We start from the raw sequence: 26,151 nt of genomic DNA, 5'->3' as shown, positions 1-26,151 counted from the left end.
CAAACCCTTACAACTGGTGTAGACTGTAAGTTCTCCTGAGTTGGGATCAAATCTACATCTTCATATAGGTCATAGTGCCACAATGGATGTGTGACCTACTCTACACAGTGTGTTACCTGCTATATAGAGCTAATCGTAATCTGTGATTTTTTTGTTACTGTATGAAGTAGCCCCCTGTTATAGTGGCCAAAAATGTGGAGCCCCTATATTGCCTGTTTACAGGCTGTGCTGTGCTTCCTTGAGAAACCTTGGGAACGATGTGAGTTCACACTGTACTGGATTGTGTGGTCAGAGTCTAAAGCAGCGGCAGGTAGCACTTCCAGGAGAGCGTTCTCTTCCATCTCTCATGCATTGGTGGGCATTGTGGTCCGGGGAGGGAGCAATCTTCATTCTGTATGCTAATGACATTTACTCTCTCTACTGTCTGTTGGCTGCAGGAAGACCTCTCACTAAGTGGCTACCAGAAGCATGTGTCGTCTTGCTCTGCCCCAGCCCCGCTGACTGCAGCTGAACAGGAGCTCCAGCAAATCCGCATTAATGAGGTGAGAGGCTGGGCTTAAGAGACTGGGAAAGGATTTGAATTGGCAATGGGTGCAAAACAGTTTAATGCTGGGAGCTGTTGCTTCCAGACAGCGAGATGCATTAAGCTGTGAAATAGCCTCTCCAGGGAAAGGCTGGCTGACTCCTTACTTGGAAATGTACACAACTAGACTCTACAAAATGCTAGCAAATGTATTGTGGGAATTAGAGCTGTGTTGGCAGAGAGAGGGACTGGGTGTGACACACTCTGATTCTGTGTGGGCCTTGGAGTGGGAGCCACCCCTGCCAGTGCAGGAAGACAAAGACTCAAAAGAAAAATACCAGAAGCCAAAGCAAAAGGGTCCAATTGAAACATGACAAAGCTGCCTTGTAATTGAGCCAGTTTCACTTTAAATGATTTTGTGTCTTTATTTTTAAAGCTGCAACTGCCATTTTATGTTTGGCTAAATCTCTGAAAGCAACGTTTGTCATCAGTGTTCTTTAAAACTAACTCCCGTAATAAACTCACTAAAGGCTTTTATCTGCTAAGACGTTTGCTCACAGCTCTATTTAATTTCCCCTGCTGTAGTTGGTGGGCAAATGATGATGGTTTAACATCCAAAGCAGAGCAGGGAGCTGCATTCTGAACACTGCTGTAGGCATTAGCAGTTTTATCAGAGCAGAACCCAGAACGTGTACTTCAGGAGGAGGGCAGGAAGAAGTTATTTTTAGCCATGTTTTTTCTGAAATGTGCTTAACACCATTCTCTTTTAGCGCCCATAAATGTACTAGGTACTTCCTGAAAAGACAGTCCTGTCACAAAGGGCTTGGATTCAAAACTTTTAGGTGTGACGAGATGGGCAGGGATGTGAAACACAGGGAGGGACTGGGCAGAGGAAGGATGGGGTGATAGCAGTATGATCAAGTGGATACTTTCCTGGCCTCTGTACTTTGTGGTGGTTCTGTGTGTGGGCACATGCATGCAGATAATGTAGGGAGGAGACAGTGAATGTTGTTGATTCACTTACAGAGGATGTCCTGGGAAGAGTGAGATTTCAGGAGGAATTTCATTCAGTGAATAGAGGCTTGCAGAGTGAGGGGAGCATTCCATGTATAGGAGGCAGCATAAAAATGGCACCGAGACTTAACAGAGAGACAAGCAGGCTATCAGCGATGGCATTATTGAAGGGGTGATCTGAGAGGCTCCGCTGGATAAGTAGGGAGCATAAGAACTACTTGTCTGTATTTCTGAAGCCTACCCTATATAAGAGGTGCAGAATATAACCTGATCCGATTCCAATATTTATCTGATTGACGCAAGGCTGGAGATTTCTCCTGCCAGTGATCTCTCAGCCTGTCTGTCTTATCATACTCCGATATTTACCTCTTCAGTCTGTACCAATGCACTGTGGGGAGAAGCCGCCTGACTTTTCTGCTTTTCATTTCACCTGTCTCTTTCCTTCAGATTTTTATTTCAAACCAGTCTGTTAGAGCGTTGACATCAGTGTTACAGATTTGCAGTCACTAATCGGCTTCTGGCCCCATTGTTCCCTTCCCTGTTGCTTCCCGCAGCCCATAAACCTAATCTCTCCAGATCGGTCTGGATTTGTTTGCTGTGTCCCTCCACATTTGCTGCTGCCTTAAATTTGTGTCCTCTGCAAACTCAGATGTTAGATTGTGCCTCTTCCCTCAAGGTCATTAGTGGACCAGGCAGGGTCCGAATTCAGCTGCTTGAGCTTTGCAGGGCATGTTGAAGGGATCTTGAGGTTCTGGGGAGCTCAACCCAGGTAAAATTCCAACACTTCTACAAATCCTGATGACCTCCCCAATTTCTACTCCCTTCCCCAGATACACACACTTGTCACCTCTTCCCCTGGAGTAGTTTTCTCCTTTCCCCTCTAGCACTCCAATAGGATTGGAGCCAGAACTATAGTTATGTTTCAGCACCACACACACACATTTTGTATTATAATCCTTATTTTGAGAGGGTGTCTGACCTCTTGTCCCCCTGGCATCATGCTCTTTCGCTCAGCACATCAGTCTGTGCGGTGCCGTCTCCAGAAGAGACCTTGCTTTACCCTCACCAAGCTGTTCAGCTGAAGCACTTGAGATTCTAGCCCATCTGTCAAATAGGATCTATTACAGTAATACGTTTGGTGCTAAAATGTACCTATCCGTGTTTCTGATCTCTTCCCCTACACCTGCCATCAGGCGCCCAGCTCTGCTACAGCCTTCCTTTGCCCTTTCGATGATGCTGACATGCTCCAAAGAGAATCCCGTCTCCTGAGCCAGGCCACTGCTCCCTGTAACCTGGTGCTGAAATGTGGAGGGATTGAACAGGGTGTTGGTCCTGGATGCAGTTCAGAATGTTGATTTCCATCTATAAAACACTAAATAGTCTCTGACGTGCCCCTTTCACAGTAGCTTTTGATCCACAACCTGGAATTTACCAGGAGACAGTGGTGTGGCGTTCTCTGGGGGGCCGTGACACTTGTAATCCTTCCCACTGGGAGTTCAGCATAGCCCAGGTTTTGTAGCTCTTAGAGCATGGTGCTTGCTTGCCGTTTTCCTGGTCTGAGGATGCTGGGAGCCCCTTAATGATTAATTATTGGTCTCTCTAGGTCTGGTTTCTGTTCTTGGGGGTTAGGTAACAGTTGTACTGGATGGTGTGGGCTGATGCAAAATGTGTCCCAAACATGTTGCTTTATGTACAGTAAATAGCATCAAGACACCCTGCAGATGATGTGTAATAGACAAACAGAGGCAGGGACAAGGGGCTCCATCAGGGAAGCAGAAATCTCTCACTTAAATACATAGAAGAGAAGCTGATTAAAGGCAAATATAGTTTAGTGAGGGAATTTGATCAGCGTTAGCTTTGTAGCTAAATGCGGCGGTAAACGAGAGCCGTTGCTAGTATGTTCCGGCAGACCGTCAAGCTAGGAGTGACTTTGCAGCTTTGCATGTAGTGCCCTCTCCTTCTGGCCTCTGTCGTCATGCTCATCTGACTGGCTTGCTCAGTGTTGTTGGATTAAGTGCTTTTTGGCTGTGTCTTGCAGGATAAAGTTGCCCAGGTAAGTGCCTCCTTTTGATGCTCATCTTCTGATTGCTGTGTCTGGTGTTTGCTTTCCCCCATTGAATTAGGGGGCATGTTCTCAATAAGTGTCCTGCTAGGTGCATGGTGTGTCGCGTTCTAAGGATACAATGTCCCTTGTGTAGAATTCTGAAGTCGAATCACTGAAATATTAGAACAACAACAACGAAAAAAAGCTGTCTGCATGAATGCAAATAGTCACTGAGTGTTTTGGTTGGGGTTTTTAAAGACACAAACCCCAGGAAATTAGATGATGGCTCCCAAAGCACCTGTATCTTGGCTCATTGACCTAGATACCGTTCTTATTAGAGAGGGAGGGTAGTCTAGTGGTTAGCACAGGAGCTACCTCCTGGTTTCCAGCTCTGTCACTCACTTCTCTGTGAGCTTGAACACTTGACTTGACTTCTGAGTCTCAGTTTTCCCATTATTAAAAAGGGCATAATACTCTGTCCCACATGGGGGTCTGTCTGAATTATGTAATATTTGTAAAGCATTTTGAGATGCTGGGGGAAAGGTGTGTGCATGTGTATCCACATACAAGGTGACTTAGTTACATTTGCTTTGGGAACCAGAACTTCTTCAATTTCCTGACTTTTTAAAATTTGTATAGGGGGGAAAAAAAAACAATGTCCTTTGAGGGAACTCTGATCATAGAGCCAGGTAACTGCGCACTTATTGACACTGCATTTGGCATGTATCTGGTTTTTACTCATTCTGTAGTAGCTTGCAAGCCTGATGGTGAATCATTCCCTTCATTTGTCTTTCCCAATCCATATGCCACTACATTGTCAGGTTGCTCATGAGCGCTAGCTAGGCTGGACTTAAGCATGGAGAATTTCTTGATCCTGGAACACAAAGAAAACGTGTAGATTAAAGATCAAGGTTGGCAGAGGCCTAGAAATGTGCCCTTTTAAATTAGTTCTAACAAGCAGCTATAAGAAGTAGCTGGGACTTGATTGTACAGTCAACTAGGAAAAAGTTGACTACAAATTCCACAAAGCTTAATTATTCTCTCTAGAATTCTGTGGGTGACAAGGGGCACTGTTACCATAAAAAAAAAAGGGGGGGGGACGGGTGGAGGATTTGTGATGTGTTGTGACCCGCACTATTTTCCATGCGTGTCTTTTCCTTCTTCCTGTAGATACAATTTCAAATGCATATCTGTTCTGTTCACTTCCTATGTTTCAAGGCATGTGTGGCTGAAGAATATCTGGTCCAAATCTGTTGTGTGGTGTTGCTGTTGCCTCCACCCCAGAGGTGGATGTATTTCTGGGGGGGCTTGAAGTGATGCTTACATTAATCTGTTTGGGGGAAAAACTCATATTTTGAGGGTCCTTCAAAATTAGATGAACTGCCATAAATAGAAGGGTGGTGTTGGTGCCAGAGGGAGTGGGGTTTGGCTTTCAGCTTCATAGAATCAGAAATGTCGGGCTGGAATTGACCTCTCGTCCAGCCCCTTTACTGAGGAAGGGCCAAGAAAACCTAGTCCATCCCTGAAAGGTGTTTTTCCAGCCTGTTCTTAAACACTTCAAAAGATGGGGATTCCACAACCTTCCTTTGAAGCTTTTTCCTGTGCTTAACAATCCTTTATTGTTGAAAAGCTTTCCTAATTCTTAACCTGAATCTCCTTTGCTACAGATTAAGCCATAGAATCCTAGAATATCAGGGTTGGAAGGGACCTCAGGAGGTCATCTAGTCCACCCCCTGCTCAAAGCAGGACTAATCCCCAACTAAATCATCCCAGCCAGGGCTTTGTCAAGCCTGACCTTAAAAACTTCTAAGGAAGGAGATCCCACCACCTCCCTAGGTAACGCATTCCAGTGTTTCACCACCCTCCTCGTGAAAGTTTTTCTTAATATCCAACCTAAACCTCCCCCACTGCAACTTGAGACCATTACTCCTTGTTCTGTCATCAGCTACCACTGAGAACAGTCTAGATCCATCCTCTTTGGAACCCCCATTCAGGTAGTTGAAAGCAGCTATCAAATCCCCCCTCATTCTTCTCTTCTGCAGATTAAACAATCCCAGTTCCTTCATCCTCTCCTCATAAGTCATGTGTTCCAGTCCCCTAATAATTTTTGTTGCCCTCCGCTGGACTCTTTCTAATTTTTCTACATCCTTCTTGTAGTGTGGGGCCCAAAACTGGACACAGTACTCCAGGTGAGACCTCACCAATGTCGAATAGAGGGGAACGATCACGTCCCTCTATCTGCTGGCAATGCCCCTACATATACATCCCAAAATGCCATTGGCCTTCTTGGCAACAAGGGCACACTGTTGACTCATATCCAGCTTCTCGTCCACTGTAACCCCTAGGTCCTTTTCTGAAGAACTGCTGCCGAGCCATTCGGTCCCTAGTCTGTAGCGGTGCATGGGATTCTTCCGTCCTAAGTGCAGGACTCTGCACTTGTCCTTGTTGAACCTCATCAGATTTCTTTTGGCCCAATCCTCCAATTTGTCTAGGTCCCTCTGTATCCTATCCCTCCCCTCCAGCGTATCTATCTCTCCTCCCAGTTTAGTGTCATCTGCAAACTTGCTGAGGGTGCAATCCACACCATCCTCCAGATCATTTATGAAGATATTGAACAAAACCAGCCCCAGGATCGACCCTTGGGGCACTCCACTTGATACCGGCTGCCAACTAGACATGGAGCCATTGATCACTACCCGTTGAGCCCGACAATCTAGCCAACTTTCTACCCACCTTATAGTCCATTCATCCAGCCCATACTTCTTTAATTTGCTGGCAAGAATACTGTGGGAGACCGTGTCAAAAGCTTTGCTAAAGTCAAGAAACAACACATCCACTGCTTTCCCCTCATCCACAGAGCCAGTTATCTCATCATAGAAGGCAATTAAATTAGTCAGGCATGACTTGCCCTTGGTGAATCCATGCTGTCTGTTCCTAATCACTTTCCTCTCCTCTAAGTGCTTCAGAATTGATTCCTTGAGGACCTGCTCCATGATTTTTCCAGGGACTGAGGTGAGGCTGACTGGCCTGTAGTTCCCAGGGCCATCCTCATTCCCTTTTTTAAAGATGGGCACTACATTAGCCTTTTTCCAGTTGTCCGGGACTTCCCCTGATCGCCATGAGTTTTCAAAGATAATGGCCAATGGCTCTGCAGTCACATCCGCCAACTCCTTTAGCACTCTCGGATGCAGCGCATCCGGCCCAATGAGCTTGTGCTCATCCAGCTTTTCTAAATAGTCCCGAACCACTTCTTTCTCCACAGAGGGCTGGTCACCTCCTCCCCATGCTGTGCTGCCCAGTGCAGTAGTCTGGGAGTTGACCTTGTTCGTGAAGACAGAGGTGAAAAAAGCATTGAGTACATTAGCTTTTTCCACCTCCCCTGTCACTAGGTTGCCTCCCTCATTCAATAAGGGTCCCACACTTTCCTTGCCTTTCTTCTTGTTGCTAACATACTTGAAGAAACCCTTCTAGTTACTCTTAACATCTCTTGCTAGCTGCAACTCCAGGTGTGATTTGGCCTTCCTGATTTCACTCCTGCATGCCCGAGCAATATTTTTATACTCTTCCCTGGTCATTTGTCCAATCTGCCACTTTTTGTAAGCTTCTTTTTTGTGTTCAAGATCAGCAAGGATTTCACTGTTAAGGCAAGCTGGTCACCTGCCATATTTACTATTCTTTCTACACATCGGGATGGTTTGTCCCTGTAACCTCAATAAGGATCCTTTAAAATACAGCCAGCTCTGCTGGACTCCTTTCCCCCTCATGTTATTCTCCCAGGGAATCTTGCCCATCAGTTCCCTGAGGGAGTCAGTCTGCTTTTCTGAAGTCCAGGGTCCGTATTGTGCTGCTCTCCTTTCTTCCCTGTGTCAGGATCCTGAACTCAACCATCTCGTGGTCACTGCCTCCCAGGCTTCTATCCACTTTTGCTTGCCTAGAAGCAAAGAAGTAAGCCAGTTACTTCTTGTCCTACCATCACCTAGATACAGAGAACAATTGTTCACCATCCTCTTTATAAGAGGATATTTAAACCATATTTGAAGACTGTTATCAAGTCCCCTCAAGTCTTTTCTCATGACTAAACATGCCCATTTCCCACCCCCTCTCTTTCCTCATAGGCAAGTTTTCTCAACCTTTAATCATTTTTGTTGCTGCTTTCTGGACTCTCTGCAAGTTGTCTGCCTCTTTCTTAAAGCGTGGCACCCAGAACTGGACACAGTACTGTAGCTGACGCCTAACCAGTGCTGAGTAGAGCAGGGTAATTACCTCCCATGTCTTACATACAATACTCCTGTTAATACACCCCAGAATATTAGCCTTTTCACAACTACATCACATTGCTGATTCATATTCAATTTATGTTCCTCTCAGACCCCCCTAGATCCTTTGCAGCAGTACTACAGTCTAGCCAGTTATTCCCTTTTTGTAGTTGTGTGTTTGATTTTTCCTTCCTAGGGGAAGTGCTTTGCACTTGTCTTTAATGAATTACAACTTGTTGATTTCAGACCAATTTTGAATTCTAGTCCTGTCTTCCAAGGTGCTAGCAACCCCTCCCAGCTTGGTCTGCAAATGTTCTGAGCGTATGCTCCACTCCATTATCCAAGTCATTAATGAAATATCAAATAGTTCTGAACTCAAGCCTGAACCCTGTCTCACCCCACTGGATATGTCCTCCCAGTTTGACAGTGAACTGTTGGTCTGAGTTTGGTCTTTCAATTAGTTGTGCACCCACCTAATAGTAATTTCATCTAGCCTGCATTTCTCTAATTTGCTTATGAGAATGTCATGTGGGATTGTGTCAGAGGCCTTACTAAAAGCATGATACATCATGTCTACTGCTTCGCCTCCCACCCACAAGCTCCTCTGTCAAAGAAGTAAACTAGGTTGGTTTGGCATGATTTGTTCTTGACAAATCCGTGCTGGCTATTCCTTATCACCCTGTTATCCTGTAGGTGATTGCAAATGGATTAATAACTTGTTCCAGTATCTTTCCAGGTACCAAAGTTAAGCCTATGGTCTGTAATTCCCCAAGTCCTCTTTGTTCCCATTTTTAAAGATAGGTAGTTTGTTTGTCCTTCTCCAGCCCTCTGGGACCTAACCTGTTGTTCATAAATCCTCCTACATCACTGAAATAATTTCAAACCAGCATCAGCAGTGTCATGCATTACTCTGGTTCATTGGTTCAGGCGGGAAAGTCCTGGGCCCAAGCTGCTGAGCGAAGAGAACAGAATCTCTCCAAAGGCAATGGCAGGTGAAGGGAGTGAGCAAAGCAACCCGGCTGCTGGTCAAAGGGAAGGGGGAGGGGTCTAGCTGATGTCAGCCACAGAAATAATGCCCTGGGACATAGAACAGGTGAACAAGACAGAGGCTGAGCCTCAGTTGAATGTGTTAGTGCTTTGATAGAGCTCTGTGGTGACAGCAGAGGGGAGAGATGAGGGCTTCTCAGGTAGTTCAATGACCGTTCTCTCATCAGAAAGGCAAGCGATAGTATAGTTTGCTGCCCAAGCCAGAGTAGGCTTTCCAGTTGGATAAACTACAGTTTGATTCTCTTGCTGCTAGGGCCAGACGTGTTAACTTTCAAATCAGCACTCAATTTACATGCTATTTTAAAACACATTTCTGCAAAACTTGTCTATACAAGACTATCCATGTAAAAAATGTCTGGAACACATCAAACCATTCTGCAGGGTGCGGAGATTAATAAAAACCCCATCTGGCTGAATCAGCAGAAGGTAAGACTGAAGCCTTCAGGCTGAGAAAGCGTAAAGCACACAGCCCAGAAGAGGATGTAGGCAAAAAGATATGAGAAACGTAGATGATATTGTGCTTTTTAGAATTCATAGGAAGCGAAATATCCATGGGTTTCATGTTGACAGGATGAGTTCTGTGCATGTTTGGCTTGCAGAAAGCATGGGAAACTTCTTATATGGTGTAAGACCTTGAGAATGTTTCCATGCATCTTACATGACTGCTGCTGCTCATGTGAAATACATGGAAACAGATAATTTCCTTTTTGTCCATAAGAAGCTGCTATTAGGTTGCTCTTTAAATGCAATGAGGAGATTAAAAAAAGTGAAAACATTTGGGGATTTGAACACCGCTTACACAGTCAGAAAATACGATTTCAGTTTTAGAGAGTTTGAACTACCATGCAATGGCCTTCAGCTTGGGTCAAACTATATCTGGGACATGCAGGAAGCAAAGATTACAGCTGTTTGCTAATGGATCTGCTGATAGGTCTGTGGCAAGAGTCAGCATACATCCCATCTGTTCAGGTTGGGAATCCTGCACTCTCTGCTGTTGTAATAGACCTGGAATCTGAGGCATCTGTGGTATCCCATAAGCAATAAAAATAGCTTAAGAGCGGTGGGAACAAGGCAAACCCAGTTGGGGTCTGAATGTAGAAGGTGAAGCAGTGAGGATGAGCTGTTTGATTTATTAGAGCACAACCGTCCGTTACTGTGCATTGCGGTAGAGAATAGGTACATGGAGGTCTGGTTTTCACTGTCAAAAAAAGGTGTGTTGTAGTTTTTACAGTGAGGTAGCTAGGTTAGATGAACCACAGGTCAGGGGTGTAGGGTTAGTCTCATCTGGCTTCCTCATGGTAAAAACTACAGGTGCCTTGTGTTTCCACTACAGTTTTACAGTGCAGTAGCTAACACATTTGTTATCATGTGGTTTAAAACCCCACATCTGTGGTTGTTTTTTTTTTTAAATGAAGCCACAGCCAGTGTCTCTCTGGAATACCGGTTTTGTGTATGGGTTCAGAACCAGCCAGGGCTGCCTTAGATGGAATGGATCTAATCAACTGATAATTAAATGCAAAAACTATTGATCTTGCAAACTTTGCGGCATTGATGCAAAGACTCCAAGTCATCAGGAATTCCAAAATATAAAGTTAACTCTGGCTTACTGCACATCCTATATGTTTAATGGTGTCTATAGATGTTAAATGTAAGCCTTAATCTATTAAGGGAAAGGAGGAGAGAATACTGCGATTATGGTATGTGACATATTTAATGTTGCCAGAGCAACCTTAAACCTTTTGGGATTTGCTGACGTTTGAGCACTCAATCTTTCAGCCTTACTGTTGCATTAATGTTGATCCCCTTCACCTTCATTTAATTTCCTAGGCATTTTAAGGGAAAATTAGAATCTGGAGGTATTGTGCTAGTGAATTCCTTTTTCTACTCCGATTTGCTTTCTGCAGCTTACAGCTCCTCTAGTTAGTTTTGCCAGACAAGCATGTATGCTCTTTGAATCAACATGCCCACTTCCCTAACTTCACTGAATCTGTTTGAAGTGCGCCCATCTAGAATTAAGCACCTTACCTAACATGCTGTTAATTTTCAAATACTAATATAGTGGTTAAATTCAAACCATTTTTAACTAAGCTAAGGACTAGCTCCATGAAATGTGGCATGGTCATAGAACTCAAACTTCAGACATTTGTCCTGTAGCCCTGTCTAAAAGTGTGGGGTTTTTTAATTTAATTTAATTTTATTTATTTATTTATTTATTTATATTTTGGAATATTTTTAAATGGAGAAGTGTATTTCTTTTCCCGCCACTCAAAATCTCTTGATAAAATTTTGTTGCAACTCTCTCACCTTCAGGCAGAGACCAGCGATGGAAAATTTCAGCTCAACACTTTTGAGTTAATGGCTGGAACCTGAAAGTTTCTTAGGTTCTGTAATATTGTAACATCCATGGCCACTGAAGCTGCCAATTTGCCATACGCAATGGCCACTTGATGCGCTGTTCCTGTGACGTTTCTCTTTTAGCATGGTAGAGCCTATGAAACACAATCAGTCAGTGCCCATGCCGTTCAGTAGGGGGCAGTGATATGCACACACTAGACAGTTTGTTACAACACATACCTCAAGCCTTTGTTTGAAGTTAGTAGCGAAAGAGCTAGCTGGTGGCAACGTTTGTGGGGTGTTGATGTCCTGGATTAGATATTCATCCCATTCTAATGTAGCTAGATCTAGGTCTCAGATGGTGATACTTTGGGTAGCTCTTGAGAGAGCGCTGGACCAATTAATTGAAGGGCATTACAATTTTAATACCGATTTCTACAGCTTATGCTGAAGCCTTCGCTCTCTATTCATGCCAGTCCTGCCTGTGGAGATGGTACTCAGATGCCCTTTTGTGTGAGCGTCGATCTGGGCAGGAGATGGTACTCAGACCCCCAACAATATTTATTTATGGAGCACCTAACATTGCTCCACTAAACAAATCTCAGCCCTGGCCTGAAGGCCATCTGCCCTCTGTGGTGCTGAGGTATGTTTGGTCTTTGATTCTTCAAGGCCTCTAGATCACTGCTTCTGGAACATTATTTTTTCAGAAGAGAGATCCTTGTATGGATCCACCTCCCCTTCTGACTTCCCAGTCTCCTACTTCTTGGCTTTCATTAATTCTTCCGAGCACTGTGAGCACTGGGCCATGGTCTGCAATTTGGGATCCACTGCTCTAGAGAGAAAATGTGTGAGGGGTCAGTGGTGATTGAAGAGCCGAGCAGGCCACAACAAAGAGTTGCTGAAGGTGTCCAGAGTCCTCTTCTAGTCTTCTTCATCCTCCACCTCCCTCTGCGTTAGCTCTGTCAGCCCCCATCCCACCCATGCAGAATCCCATTAGCAGGTGTGAATGTATTCTCCCTTCTGGAGGTGGGTTGCTTGGCACTGATGTTTTCCTTGTGCTTTTTTTTGTTGTTGTGCTCCCAGGATCTGCGCTCCCTGGCCTCCAGCAGTGACATGGTAGGCCTCTCTCCTCTGGTGTGTCCATTCCCCTCCTCTCCTTTAAAACACTCTCCTCTGTGTGCCATACTTTGTCCAGACACCCCCCTTCCTTAGTCAGTGTTCTCCACCCTCTTTGTTTGTTTGAGAAATGTATGGGAGCTACCCTTCTGTTTTGCTCTGAGTTGCTGAACTGATTTCTCCTCTCCCCATGCTCCCAGGACTCCTGCTTGCAGGACTCTAGCACTGAGATGGTAGGCTGGCCTCTGGATATTTTGCACATTCTCCCCATGCCTCTGTCTTGCTCTGGAGTCTCCTCTTGTGCCTGCTTTACTCAGTCCCATGCTCCCAAGTCCTTTAGGATTATTTTCTGTAGGGAATGAGCTGCTAAGCCACCCCTGGGCAAATCACTTCATGGTCATATTTGCTACCTCCTACCCTTGGGGTGTCAGAGTTTAAGCCCAAAAGGATCGCCAAAGCATCTAGTCTGACCACCTGCATCTCACAGGCCATTAAACACCACCCAGCCACCTGCATACTAAACCCGGCAACCCAAATTAGACAAAAATATTGCAGCCCGCAGGAGACTAGATGGTTGTATTCCACAGGCAGAGAATAGGAGGGACCAAAGTCCACCAGTGCCCAAGGCCCCTGCTGCAGCAGGGAGACAATGAAATGAGTTATACTCTGATAATCCTGGCAACTGACCTGCAAAGGGGAAAGACGCCCAAGGTCACTGCCAATCTGACGCGGGGGGAAATTCCTTCCCAACCCCACATGTAGCCATCAGTTAGACACTGAGCATGTGGGCAAGAACCAGCCAGTCCAGCACCTGAGACACAGAATCCTTTTGTTCACCTCAGAGCCCTGGCCTTCCTCTCCAGCCATGGCCATCCCTGATGCTTCAGAGGAAGGAGATATAAAAAACAAACCGAATATACAGGGTGGAGTGGGTTAGTCTGATCCCTCCTGCTGAAGTTCTGAAGCATGAGCTTTTAGGACCATAAGACATAAACCAGAAGTGAGCTGCAGGGCTGTTGAACCTCACCCCCCTCATGGTTATAAATGTTCTAACTTCCAGCCTGAGTTTGCTGATGGCCAGTTAATATCCATTTGTTCTTGTGCCAACTTTGTCCTTTAGTTTAAATAGCTCTTCACCCTCCCTGATATTTACCCTGATGTATTTATAGAAAGCAGCAATATTGCCTCAGTCGTCTTTTTGCTAGCCTGAAGGAGCCAAGCTCTCCTCTCGTAGGATAGGCCCACCATTCCCCTGATCATCCTGGTAGCTCTTCTTTGCACCTGTTCCTCTTTCTCTGAGGTGTCACTAAATAAGGGTTGTGAAGGCCAGAGAATCACTTTAGGGCAGGAAGAAGTGGGATCTCCATGCTTCCAGCCCTGCTGTGCACATTTTCCCAAGGGGGCAACGTTTGGGGTGGAAAGCAAGGGGGGGGGTATCATTTACCAGATACTCCCCTTTGTGAAGGGTTCCTGGTCACTTCTGAGTGATTCAGGGAGTACATTCAGTGTGTGTCTGACAGACCTGACTTCTAGTTCCTGCTCTGTCCCTAACCTTGTGTGACCGTGGGCAAGTCACTTAATCTCTCGAATGCCTTAGTTTCCCCATCTGTATAAAAAGGATAATGTTACTTGCCTCCCTTGTATAAAGCACTATGGCTGAAAAGTGCTTAACAGTGTTATCAGTAATAGATTGTGGCACACACAATCTCGCTGGTTTGCAGCGCTGTAAAGATTAGCACACACAAAAGTCACTCTGACTGCTCAGTATGCAATTTGCAAATGTGGATAACTCCACCAAATCAAACCCATGTCCCTGTGAGGTCTGGCTGTGCGCTGGTACGCAGAGGTGACTATTTCCCTGGTGCTTTTCATCCGTCGGCTCGAAGCCATTTTGGCTGTACTGTCACTTATTTTAAAAAGTCATTGTTTATTAAGGGAAAGTGCGGAGTGATTTTTTCCTCACTCAAAAATGGCTGAACCATCTTTGCTCAAGTAAAATACCTTCCCCTGGAAGCAGAGCCTGAGCCTGAAAGATGGGTGTTTTCAGAAAGCTGCTAGCAGCTGAATCTGGGAGTCACAATGGAAACCACTGTACAACCAGGGCCAGCTAGAGTGGAACAGCCCTTGCGCCCCAATGGGAGGCAGCCTTTCCAACATGGCTTTCAGAGCACATTCGGTATTCTCGGTGCTTAGCAGCCTCTAGTCACTGAGCTGAAGCGCGTGTGAGGCTTTTCAGAGAGCCATTCTCTCCTCTGCCTTCTCCGTCACTGACGTGGCTCCGTCTCCCTGTATTCCATGTGACAGATAGTAGTGGGCTGTTGGTGCTGCCCCGCGCTGGTAGAATTCCCCAGCCCTGAGGAGGTACGCTGTGTTGTGTTGTGCTTTGAGCTGTGTCTGAGGGATTCTTTCTTCTCTCATTCTTCACCTCCTCTCCTGAGTGGGATTTTTGTCTCTTCTTTTTAAACACTTGCACACGGAAGCTGTACTCTGAGCAGCGCCTCTCACACTGCTGAGAGAGATGTGAAGAGTAAGCTACCTGGTGCGGGGGGCGGGGGGGGGAGGTTGAATTTCCAATGGAAAAATCTGAGATTCCTTTGCTTCCTCCCCCCCCCCCCCCCTTGAAGTGGATTTGGGTGCACTGGAGAGTGGATTTGTTGATGCAGAGTATTCCTTGTTAGGGTGGTCCGCTGTAAGACTTTAACATAAGGGGCCATGTGCCTGCTGCTTACCTCCACTTTCCAGGGCTTGCTCTGAGAGATTTTCACTATCACCTGTGGCATTCTCAGTGGGGGATGGGGGATCCACTTATTTTATCCAGAACTAATGGTGCACAAACATCACAGTCGATTGTTCATTGGAAGCCTGTATTGAGAATGAAAAATCGCAAGCAAAATCTTGCTATGTCATAAAACACCAAAATTTGGAGGAGAGATTATTTATTGCAGTAGCGCCTGGGAACCCCAGGACCACATTGTGCTGGGTGCTGTACAAGCACAGAACAAAGCTGGAGAGTTGCAGAGCAAGTCCTGGGATGGCAGTAGAGGACCCGGCAACCGAGGATGTTGCCGTCTCATGAGACCCTAAGCAGATTCTCCTCAGAGCTCTATTGAAGATGTCCTTGCATGGCAAAACTGGCTAAAGCCATTGTGCAACAAGGGGTTTTTGTGGCTGAGAAATATGGACCATAACCCCCCAAATGCTAGAGAATGGAAATACAGTTTGAGCAAGAAAATACCACAGTCACTTCCCATTCCTGTTTCATTTGAAGTTTCCCCAATGACAGCTGCAGAATCCCGTGTGCTTGATTGTCTCTCTCATGCACCCAGTTATTTATAACCAGCCATGAGCAATGATGAGCTGAGGGCATCTCCCCCAGTGAAAACTTTCCTCACCACTCATCCACTTAGGCAGGGATTAGCTGTGGGGAAAACTCATCATTGAGACCTTTCTCTGAACACAGCAGCCCACGTGAATAAGTTGCCCTGGAAAGTCTGTGGGAAGATGGTTCTCCCCGGGTGGAATTCAGAGTAGATTCTCTGTGGTCCTTGCCTCTCACTTCACATGGCCACGTAAATCTCTGAACCAGCCCTCCAGAATGAACAGCAGGGCTGCTTGAGACCAAAGAATCCCCCTGCCTTGGGAAGTCTTAAATTTCCATTGTGATAAGCAGCCCAGTGCCTGGTGTTTTGATTTAGTGTTGGCTGTCTGACAGCTGTATTTTTATTAGAAAACTGAGAATTCTAGTGAAGTTAGATGACTATATTGAATTTTGTTGGCATTGTGGCATCTGTGACTTTTCACTAGGACTCTCCCCTGTATGTCCATGTAAATGTATCGGTTTGAAGGGTGCAGCAGGCTTGGAATCTCTCCTGCCTCTCTCAAGATCCTGGGCAACAGGCTGGTGCTACTGAATTCTGAAGAAGTTCAAATGAGAATGAGGGACATGAGGGGTTTCTAGGTCAATAACCCACCTACTTTATTACATGGTATGTCTTAAGGTGCTTGTGATGGTGGTGTCTGAGTTGCTTGCTTAGCTTTAACGTTCTTGTGAATCCTAAGGTTGGGGAAGAGGAAATCTACTATCCCTTCTCCCTTTGCTTCTCAGCAGCTTCCTTACTGGTGCAATCTCTGAGATTAGTTCCTCAAGCCCTTAGCGGGGTCATCCCCTTGACCTTAAGAGGAGAGGTGTTGAAAGTGGCCTGTCTTGCTTCTTGTTAATGGTGGCAAGCCCTAGGCTCAACATGATCTCCATCGGTGGTGAATCCCATAGCGGAGGGCCCTCTTCGGAGAGTGCCCTGTCCCAGGCACCAGTGGGAAGGAGTTTCCTTGTCCCCGTTGAATATAGTTGCCACAGGGGCTGAGTGCCTCGTGTCCTTTTAGGACCTGAGAGATCAGCAGCAAGACACTGACTTGTACCTGGTCCGGCAGAGTTAGTGTGATGTCCGGATGGTTTGCTGCACTAAGCAGGTGGGACTCTCCATGTTGCACCAGCTGTTGTTTCCAGGTGGCCTTCAGGGCCCTCCCCAGGGGCAGCATATTGCAATAGTGCAGCCTCGAGGGCCCACGACAGGGGGACGCCCGTGTGTCCGGGATGGGAGTGTACAGTCTCTTGGTCAGTTGCAAGGATTCTGGAGCGCTTCTGCTGGCTGGGTGTCCGTGGGCTGCTCAGAATCACTCCTCACTGCAGCCCTGGCCCCCTATGTTCTCTGGGGCTGGTTTCTCACACAACATGCACTGGCCAGCTAGGCCATGACCCTTCTTCCTGGGGTTAATGTTCTCAATGAGGCAAAGCAAAGGGTGTTCCCCCTGCTGGAATCAATCAGCTTTGATCAGCCTGGAAAGCACTGCAGCTGGTTTTGCATGCACTGGTGCTCAGTGGGCATGCCATCCTGGCAGGCACTGCTCTCCCGGCGAGGGCTCCCCGGGAGATCCTATTGCTCAGTGAGCTGTGAGTGACCCATCCTGGCTGGGTTAAAGTAGCAGTTTGTGTTTGGTTTTTTTTGTTCCCTTTATCCAACCCCTCTCCTCCTCCTCCTTGGTGGCTTCGTCTCGGTCGAGTCTGACGTTGGGGTCTCTGTTCCCAGGTGAAGACCGAGATCAGTGTGGAGAGTAAACATCAGACTCTGCAGGGCCTGGCTTTCCCACTGCAGGCTGATGCGCAGCAGGCCATCCAGTTGTTAAAGCAGAAGAAAATCAATTACATCCAGCTGGTAAGGAGGCAGTGGCCGTCTCCCTTGCACTTTTCAGTTCCCCCAACTCCTGCCCAGGCTCTCCTTGAGTCTGCTGAGCCTCTGAGCGTTGATTTCAGTGTTTTACTCTGAACTCTTTCTCCCTTCCCCTTCTCCCCTTTAACCAGAAACTGGATCTTGAGCGGGAGACTATTGACCTGGTCCATACCAATGCCACGGAGCTAGCAGACCTCCCCAGAAGGATCCCCCAGGACTCTGCTCGCTATCATTTCTTCCTGTATAAGCACTCTCATGAGGGAGACTACCTGGAGTCTGTGGGTAAGCTCTGCACGGTGCTCAGCCCTCTCGACCAGTACCCTCTAGGAGAGACAACGCCTGGGTCGGACCCCAGTCCCCCCCTGCCCTGGGCAGATGTGGCGTTGCTCTATGTTCTGCCCACATGTGCAGTACCTGTGTAATCTCTGGCTGGAGCCAAGCCTACCTTCCCCTCCGCACGGGCCACTGCTATTCCAGTGAATGAGTCAGTAGGCGGATGCCTTTGCTGGCCTGCTGTCATCCTGGCAGGCAGATAGCTATACGTTTTGTTCTCGCCATGCCGTTCTTTACCCGCAGCTGTTTGGGGATCTTGAACCAGTTCCCATTCATGCCCTTCCGTTGAAGGGCGTTTGCCCACTCACCTGCCACCAGCGCCTCGCATGCCAGCAGAAGCCCCCTTTAAACCAGGACCCCTGACCCACACTGATACTGAAGAAGTGCTATGGAAGCCAATGCCAAGGATGTATCTGGGGCAGCCTGGTTGCTGGCACCGGAATGTTTAGTCCTCGGAGGAGGAAGCTGTTTGGCTACAGAAGTCTCTTGGTGTTTTGTGTGTTCTCCCCCTCCCCTCGTTTCCTCTCCATGGTAGGTTTGCTGTCTCAGTCCTGTCTGTGGTAGCGAGCTTGGCACGGGACTACATGTGTGGCACTCTTGTGGGCATGCAGGGCCGAGCTGGGCGGGATCTAGGGCTGGATTCTCACTGCTGGATCTCCGTTTGCAGATGTTCCTCAACATCTGAGGCTGGGGTTATGTTGACTGTCTCGCTCTCTTGCAGTGTTCATCTATTCCATGCCCGGGTACAGGTGTGGCATTAAGGAGCGTATGCTGTACTCCAGCTGCAAGAGCCGGCTGCTCGACACTGTGGAGCAGGAGTTCTCCCTGGAGATTACAAAGAAGGTAAATCTGTGTTTCCTGCCTTGTCCCCTAACACTAGGCCAGCAGGTCATGCCCCCCAGCTGGACAACAGAGAGAGCAGATACACACCTTTCTGCCATTCTCTGGAGGACAGTGAAATTGTTGGGTGTTCCAAAGGGAACCCACCTGAGAGTTGAGCAAGGGAACATTTAAGGTGAACATCCAAAGGCGCTGTCCTACCGACGTCTAAGAGAAGTAGCGAAAGCCCCATCTCTTGAGTCATTTCAGGGTGGCCTGGGGAGTGTACAGGAGAATGTACTGAAGGGGCCAATGCAGCACTGTTTCCTCAGGGATAGACTAGAACAGTGTTTCTCAGCCTTTTGGATCCCAGAGACTGGCTTGCTGCCTCAGGGAGATGTCAGGGATGGGGAGAAACACTGGACTAGAGGACTTCATAAGTCTTTTCCCATCTCAAATGTCTGATTTAAAAACCAGCATCAAATCAATGGAGGTTGGGCTTATTTTGGGGTCTGAGATGGGTTTTCTGTCTGGCCTGAAATCTTGCCTCTTGGGTGTCAGGCACCAGCTCAGCTATGTGAGGCTGTTGGCTGCCCCTGTCCTTCCTCCTCCTGCTTTTCATGGACTTTCACTGCGAGGATCTGGTGCCCTTTGATTCATCCCCTCACAGCGGGTGCAAATCTGAACTAGCGTTCACCTGCACTGATGTGTAGGTGTTAGGGGTGTTGTCTGTCATATCCGTTGCCACGGTCCCGCGGACAGCCACAGAGCAAGCATTTTGAATGTATGGTGGAGAGGCTGGCTGGTGGCATGGTGCCAAGGTAACTGCTTCCCGCCAAGGGCTGTCTAGAGCATGGCGATTGTGTCAGTGATGCCCCAGGAAGCCATATGGCTCTGAAGAACAAGAAGTCTCAGCTCCCTGAGCCCAGCCAGATGATGGGAGTGGAGAGGACACTGTGAGTGGGAAGGAGGGAGTTGGTTTTCCTCCATGGGTCATCAAGGTGCAGAGGTGAGGGGCTTTTGTCTCAGAGCTGAGGGGGGAGAAGGCCCCCGTTCTCTCCTCACAATGGCTCGAGGGCATCAGAAACCAGTGTTGTGGAGTTAATCCCCCCCCTCCTGTGCCATTTGTGTGCCAGATCGAGATTGACGACGGAGCCGAGCTGACTGCGGAGTTCCTGTACGACGAGGTCCACCCCAAGCAGCATGCCTTCAAGCAGGCATTCGCCAAGCCCAGGGGCCCCGTGGGGAAACGGGGACAGAAGCGACTGATCAAAGGGCCAGGGGAGAACGGCGAGGACAGTTAGATCCCAAAGGGCAGGAAGCTGGGTCAGGAACAGGCCTGTGAACTTCCGATGGAACCCAGAAGGGTCGTTTCCACGGGATCCACGTCTCTACTTCTGAGCCTGCCCACTGAACCCAGAAAGGCTTTCCCTCCCCCTCTTCTTTAGTAAAATCATGAACACCTGGCTTCATTTGGGGAGTGGGGGGGGGGGGGCAAAGAATCTGGGGGCAGGGGTCTGTGGGTGTTTTTATTTTCTTTCCTCCTCGCTCTTTTGTTGTGTAATTCCTGAGCAGAATGGTTGTTCTAGTCTGAAATGAGGTTTAAACTGATGCTCTTGTGACTTGACCTGCCTTGTGACCTGGTTTACCTGGTGCCTGCACTGTTTGAAGGGCTCACTTACCAATAAGCCATGTTATGCAGCGGACTTGGAATTAAATCCTGGTTGGGATTGATCTGATGGTGAAAGCCAAAGGCTTTCCCCCTCGCCTTGAATGTGTTGCTACAGACCTCTGCTCTCTGTGTCCAAGTCCCTAAATCTTGACAACTCCCCTCTGTGGAACAGTCTCCTCAGCTAGCCTGTGCCCTGGTACATATGTGCCAGACGGCTGCTTCCCTGAGGAAGGGGCCCAGCAGCTCTACTGGTGTGTGGGATCTGGGGAACATGGGGCAGGAACGCTGCCCTGGCATTCCCAACAACAGTAGGGCAACTTCACCCTGAGGCTGGCAGGCTTGGCGTGAATGCACTCAAGGGGCAGGTGGTCTGTGATCAGCACCCCCCAAGAGCAATGGCATGCTGCCTAGGTGAGTGAAAGCCAGGCAGTTCCTCACCTGTGGGCGGAAAGGCTGTGGCTTGCGGAGAGCTGTTCTGTGTGTTTCACAGTCCATGATTTGCCTTGGATTTGTGTATCCAGGTATGAAGGCTCTTCTTGTCACCTCCATTTCCATCCATTGGTTTTTCTGACAGAGCAGCCCAGAAGAAGCAACCCTCTGTCCTAGGTCTGTGGCACTGGATTCTGCTCTACTAAAGACATTTCAAGCTGTATCCTACCTGTGATGTGTGAAATTCTCTGGCAGGCAGTTAAACCAAGTGCTGTTTTCCCTTTGTCTCAGGTTTGCTTCATGACAGCTGAGTTGAGAGGACAAGGGAGGCTAGCCCTGAGCCATCAACCCCTGCTGGCAGCTCTTCTTTGCCTGGGCTTTGATCCTCTCGCAGCTCCAGCCACCTCACTAGATCATGGGTCCAGTGGAGCTGAACCCAGGCAGATCCACTGGACGCATGATCTCCAGTACCTGGCTCTGGGCTGCCTCACCGTACCACACTGGTGCAGGAATGTATCTTGTGACCCTCACTCCCAGCCCACGGCTGCATTACCATCCTACCACCAAGATCCACTCCTGAACCTCTGACACTCATTCAGTCCTGAATTCACTGTCCAAAGCCACAGGGACTTCTGAACACAGGGTAGCAACCCACAGCCAACCTGGTGTGCATTATGCATCCCAGTCCACCCATAACCTCATTCATCCTCACGCGATGGTTTAACCTTTCGTTATGCCCAGCAGTTGCATCCCCATCCTTCATTCCAGCACTGCACTCATCCACCAGGGTAGAGGGGGTAGCCACTTATAGCTGTGGGCTACAGTACGCGGTCACGCTGATCATTAACGGTGCGGCTTTGCTGGACTGTGGGAACATTAACAGCAGCAGGTTTATCTGTTGCATTCTGCACTCTGGTTAGCAGGGCTGTCCGTTCACCCTGACCGGGAGCGCTTGGTGCCTGAAAAAGACTGTTGTAGATCCACGTAAACCAGGTTGGGCGAAGAGGTGTCTAGGAAGAGGGTTTCCCAGGGACAGAGGTGAGAGCAGTGGCCCATGAGGAAAGGTGAGGTGAGCTGTGGTGGTGATGAGGAAGGAGCATGTGCTGTGCTGTCCAGGCCATATTAGAGTGTCAGGACAGTTGCTGGGAAAGGGGGAAGAGTTGCAGTTTTTGAAAATCCACCTAGTAGATGTTTGTTCCTATGGGTCACAATATTTAATGCACACGTCATTCCACCCCCTAGGCAGCCTCTGATTCGTCTGTTTGTATCACATCTGAGGGGACTCGGCCTTTCTACACAGTCTGTTCCATTAGACTCGAAGCCATTGTTTATTTTTGTTCTCTTGGCTGCCATGGAAACTTTTGAAGGAGCTGTCAGCCATGTTGATTTTTCTGCAGCAGGGATCGTCCCAGTCCCTGAGGAGGAAGAGTCTGGATTGAAGTCAGCTCGTCCCTTCCGGGCAGGAAATGGTGGTGGCTTGGTGTACAGCGCAAGACAGGGAGGTGGTGAGGAAGGGATTTTACCAGCCCCCTGGCTCAGCCCATCTGTCTCCTTGTTGCTAGGTTTTCAGCAGTCCTTTAGCCCCCAAGAGTTTGGCTACTGGCCTTACCGCCTGGAGCGGATCATGGCAGCGTTGGGGCAGCCGACTTCCTGATGCCTGTCAGTGGGTTAGGGGTAAGTCTTGACCTGGCAGGAGACATAGGCAGTCATTGCCAGGGATTTTAGCTTAGGGGCCTCACTCACCTTCCCAAGCACAGACTATCCAACAGGTCCCAGTCTGAGCTGGGTTTTCACCTCCCTGGCTTTTCAGTAGAACTCTTGTGTTTCCTGCCAAGAGTGATGGGAACTAGTCAGTGGGATTCTCTTGTGACCAAACCATGAAATATCCAGCCATGTGGGAGGGAGAGAAGTATCCCTTCCTCCCTCTCTCTAGAGGTCAATGGCTTTACAGACCTGGACTCCTGCTTTCCTCGTGAAGTGATGTAGTTGCATCTTCTGTGGCTCCTGTTCTAATTGCACAGCCATTGCTGACATTTCTGGATGTTGCTGAACTGTCTGCCTATCTGTACCATAGCTCTGTACCTTTGGGAAAGTTATGTGAAAGGGTCCACATATGGGGTGGGTATCCTATGCATGCAAGGACCTATTCCACCCATGTTTTATATTGTGCTGTGGGACACTAACACCTGCCAGGGCATCCCTCTGCCACGGTGAGATCCAGTGAATAAGTGATCTGTGTGTGTTCTGTCAAGGCAGGGGGTTAATTTGTCATGTTGGTGCCTCATGTTATCTCATTCCATCAGGAATGTGCGCACAATCCACTTTTCAGGAGCTTATAGTAGGCCAGGACAGCAAGTGCTGGAACAGCTGTGTTAGATTATTAGTCTCTTTCACTGAGCGAGGAATTGATCTCCACATCCTCCTCTGGGCATGGAGGGTTCATGGGAAGTGTTTGGGAAGTGTTGGATTACATGCTTCTGGCCACCCTTGATCCCAGGAAAAGACATGGAGACCTGGTCATCTTGTAGGCGCTAAGTATATCTGGGGTGATGGTAGCTGTTGACCTATTCACTGATGTCCGTCTCCTAAGTCTCTCCCCCATTTTAGAAAAAAGTTAATCCATTTTAGAAAAGAGTCTACAATGTAAACTAGATCACCCAGACTGTATCTAGACCTTATGTTGTTTGGGCTCGTCAGTTAGTTTTGATCCCATTGTTGTGCTCTATTGATGCAAAATATTGTCATGTAGTAACGGCGAAGGTCCAGATCAAATGTAGCTATAGGACCTATCAGAACTTCAGTGAAGGAAGAGAGAGCCCGTAGCCAGCGTCACTACTTCCCCTCCATGCCCTGCTTGTTCCATAAAGTAACCCCATGCAAGGCAAATTCTGGTCCTGGAGTAACTGGAATCATGTGGGATGAAGGGGTAACCATGAAGCCACTTTTCTCCCCCCTCTAAATTTGTGCCTGGGGTGGAGTTGTTGACTCTGACCACCAGATGTTTGGGAATGATGTCTGGCAGGCCTTGGGCATGGAAAGTGTCTGGGATCTTCGGAGGCTCATTGAGGAACTTAAAGGAGTCATGTAGCCTGAAGATTGTCTGTCTGCCACTTCCACAATGGGGCTGTCTGCAGTAGTTCCTTCCCTCACCCCCATTTCCTTTGAGTTGAAGGAAGGACCACCTACCCCCACTCTGCCCTCAAGTTGCTTTTTTAGGGAGGGCACACTGATGGAACTGTCCTGAGCTCCTTAGGCTACTGTGTAGATGTCACAGCAGCCTTGGAGTCACATTCTCTGATCCTTCCCTAGAGAGACAGATGGGGTGGAGAGTGGGACCACAGAGCTCATTCCATGAACTCTCTGCCCTCTGAATAACTCCATCAGTCCCTACCATAGGGCGGCTCTGTAGGCCTTCTGAGTCCCCTTCTACACCAGCTTAAACATTCTCGGGGTTAGTCAGGCCAACTCAGAGCTGGCATGTGTGGGAGCAATGGGCTGAGGTGCTCATTCCTCCTGCTAGGATGCTATCGGGTTGGTTTCTGTCCTGAGGACGCCAAATCTATGAAGACCTAGTTTCCAGTCTGTCCTGGGTGTCACATAGGCCATCCAGATGTTGCTGAATGGTGAAATTCTTGGTACAACCAGCACCAAATGGAATTGATTTTGATCTGGGGGCTATCTCAGCTGCCAACTGCATGGTTAAGGGTAACTGGACATGAGCCTTTTCTGTAGGAGGATGGGGGATTTCTCAGGGTTCCTATGAGTCCTCCAGTGCCTACCCAAACGGCACACATCGCTAGTACTGTGAGCTTGTCTACACTAAGGATTTTTAGGGGGAAATTTTCTAGTGGTGCTATCAGTCTTTACAGCTGCAGCAGGGGCAGCCCTAGGCAAGATTCTGTCAGCTTCTGGAGATTTTACCAGTAGGTCATGGTGATAAAATTGCCAGGTCATGTGCTAGAAGTGGCCTTTGCCTTATGTGCACAAGAGCTGCCGCTGCGCAGCTGAACCAGCGATAGCCACGTGGCAGACGTAGCCTGTGCGGGAGAGGGGGAGCAGGCTGGGCGGCAGTGTGGGTTTTAGCTTGGGCCGAGGAGAAGCAGAACACACTGTCTTCAACACTGTATTTTCTAAAGAATAAAATATTTTTAAAACAATTTGCTGTGGTTCGAGTGGAAGATCTCTAGCTATCGCACCCTGCCTCGCGCTAACACAGTCCTTCCTGGGTAGGGCCTGGTGCACCCACACTTGACAGGTGCCAGGTCAGGCCCGTAATTCACCTTGCAAAAGCCCTAGGTGCAGTGACGGTACCAGGGATGAAATGAATGTTCTGAAGTCTACACTGTAATGCTGCAATTTGTAATATAAACTCTCCGTTGTTTCTCCCCCTAGCAGCTGCTTCACTTAGGTTTGCTAGTTTATTTTGCCATCTTCTTCCAAGTCACTGTAAAAACATGGAATTTAGTTATATTTCTTCAAAACATTGCCAGAGCTGAATTCCTCAGTAGAAAACTTTAGGATAGGAAGGGAGAAACCAAACCAGACTGACTTTTGGAAATTCTCGTTCCTTCTCCTCTGCCCCTCTTAAATAATCGTTAACTCTCTCTCCTAGTCAGGGTAACTTTTAGCTGCTAGCAATGTTGAAGCAAGATAATTCATGTCTGTTCTACATCCTCTCTAAAAATCTACTTAACCTATAAGAAGGGGGCTAGTTCCCAGGTGGAAACTACCCTAAGAAACCCATGGGACTTAAGTCTTTCCAATAGAGCTTTTAAATTGCCCCCTAGAACTTGATGAGTTTTTTTAAAATTGTCCCTGCTTTAGAATTCTGTGAGTTGATTTAAAAACTCCATTTCCTTTGCTACTACGTTCTGTAGGACTCTTCTCTTACACGTCATAAAGTCTCTGGGTGGATACTCTTGTTCAGTATTTTATATTACAGTAATGACCAAAGCCCCCCTCAAGACTGGGTCTCTATTGTGATAGACCCTAGACAAATGTATATGAGGATATATTCCCTGCCCCAAAGAGCTCTGTGTATCTGCAGCTTCAAGTCCGCGTACTCTATCAAGGATCTGGTGGCTTTTATAGCTCCGCTTTCCATCCACTTATTTCCTGGACTAGGCTAACATCAGCTACCTAGCTCCTTGCTCTAAATGATGCCTTTCTTTCCCAGCTTTGGGCTGGAGAAGAATCACTTTCATGGCAGTCATCTCTCTAGACCAGATGCTGTACAGCTATTGCGCTGGTGATTCATGGAGACTTCCTCTTGAACGACTTGTAACAGAACAATTTCCCCAGGGGAGAGGGCTGTACAAAGTTATCCTTTAACAGTTTTA

At 47.7% G+C, this 26,151-nt stretch overlaps 1 protein-coding gene across 2 annotated transcripts in view; it reads left to right on the top strand.

The window, feature by feature from the left end:
* TWF2 (twinfilin actin binding protein 2) overlaps positions 1-24,969 on the top strand; it is a 73,779-nt gene extending 48,810 nt beyond the window's left edge. For both annotated transcript variants that reach the window (XM_073352468.1, XM_073352469.1), the window contains exons 5-9: positions 438-542; positions 17,419-17,544; positions 17,691-17,841; positions 18,614-18,735; positions 19,848-24,969. In XM_073352468.1, coding sequence (XP_073208569.1) covers positions 438-542; positions 17,419-17,544; positions 17,691-17,841; positions 18,614-18,735; positions 19,848-20,015 — 672 coding nt within the window. In that variant the 3' untranslated portion in view covers positions 20,016-24,969. The remainder of the gene's footprint in view (positions 1-437; positions 543-17,418; positions 17,545-17,690; positions 17,842-18,613; positions 18,736-19,847) is intronic.
* The last annotated feature ends 1,182 nt before the right edge of the window (positions 24,970-26,151 follow it).

This window comes from Lepidochelys kempii, chromosome 7, assembly GCF_965140265.1.
Source record: "Lepidochelys kempii isolate rLepKem1 chromosome 7, rLepKem1.hap2, whole genome shotgun sequence".
Classification (NCBI taxonomy): Eukaryota; Metazoa; Chordata; order Testudines; family Cheloniidae; genus Lepidochelys; species Lepidochelys kempii.
This window is presented reverse-complemented; position numbering and strand designations above follow the sequence as displayed.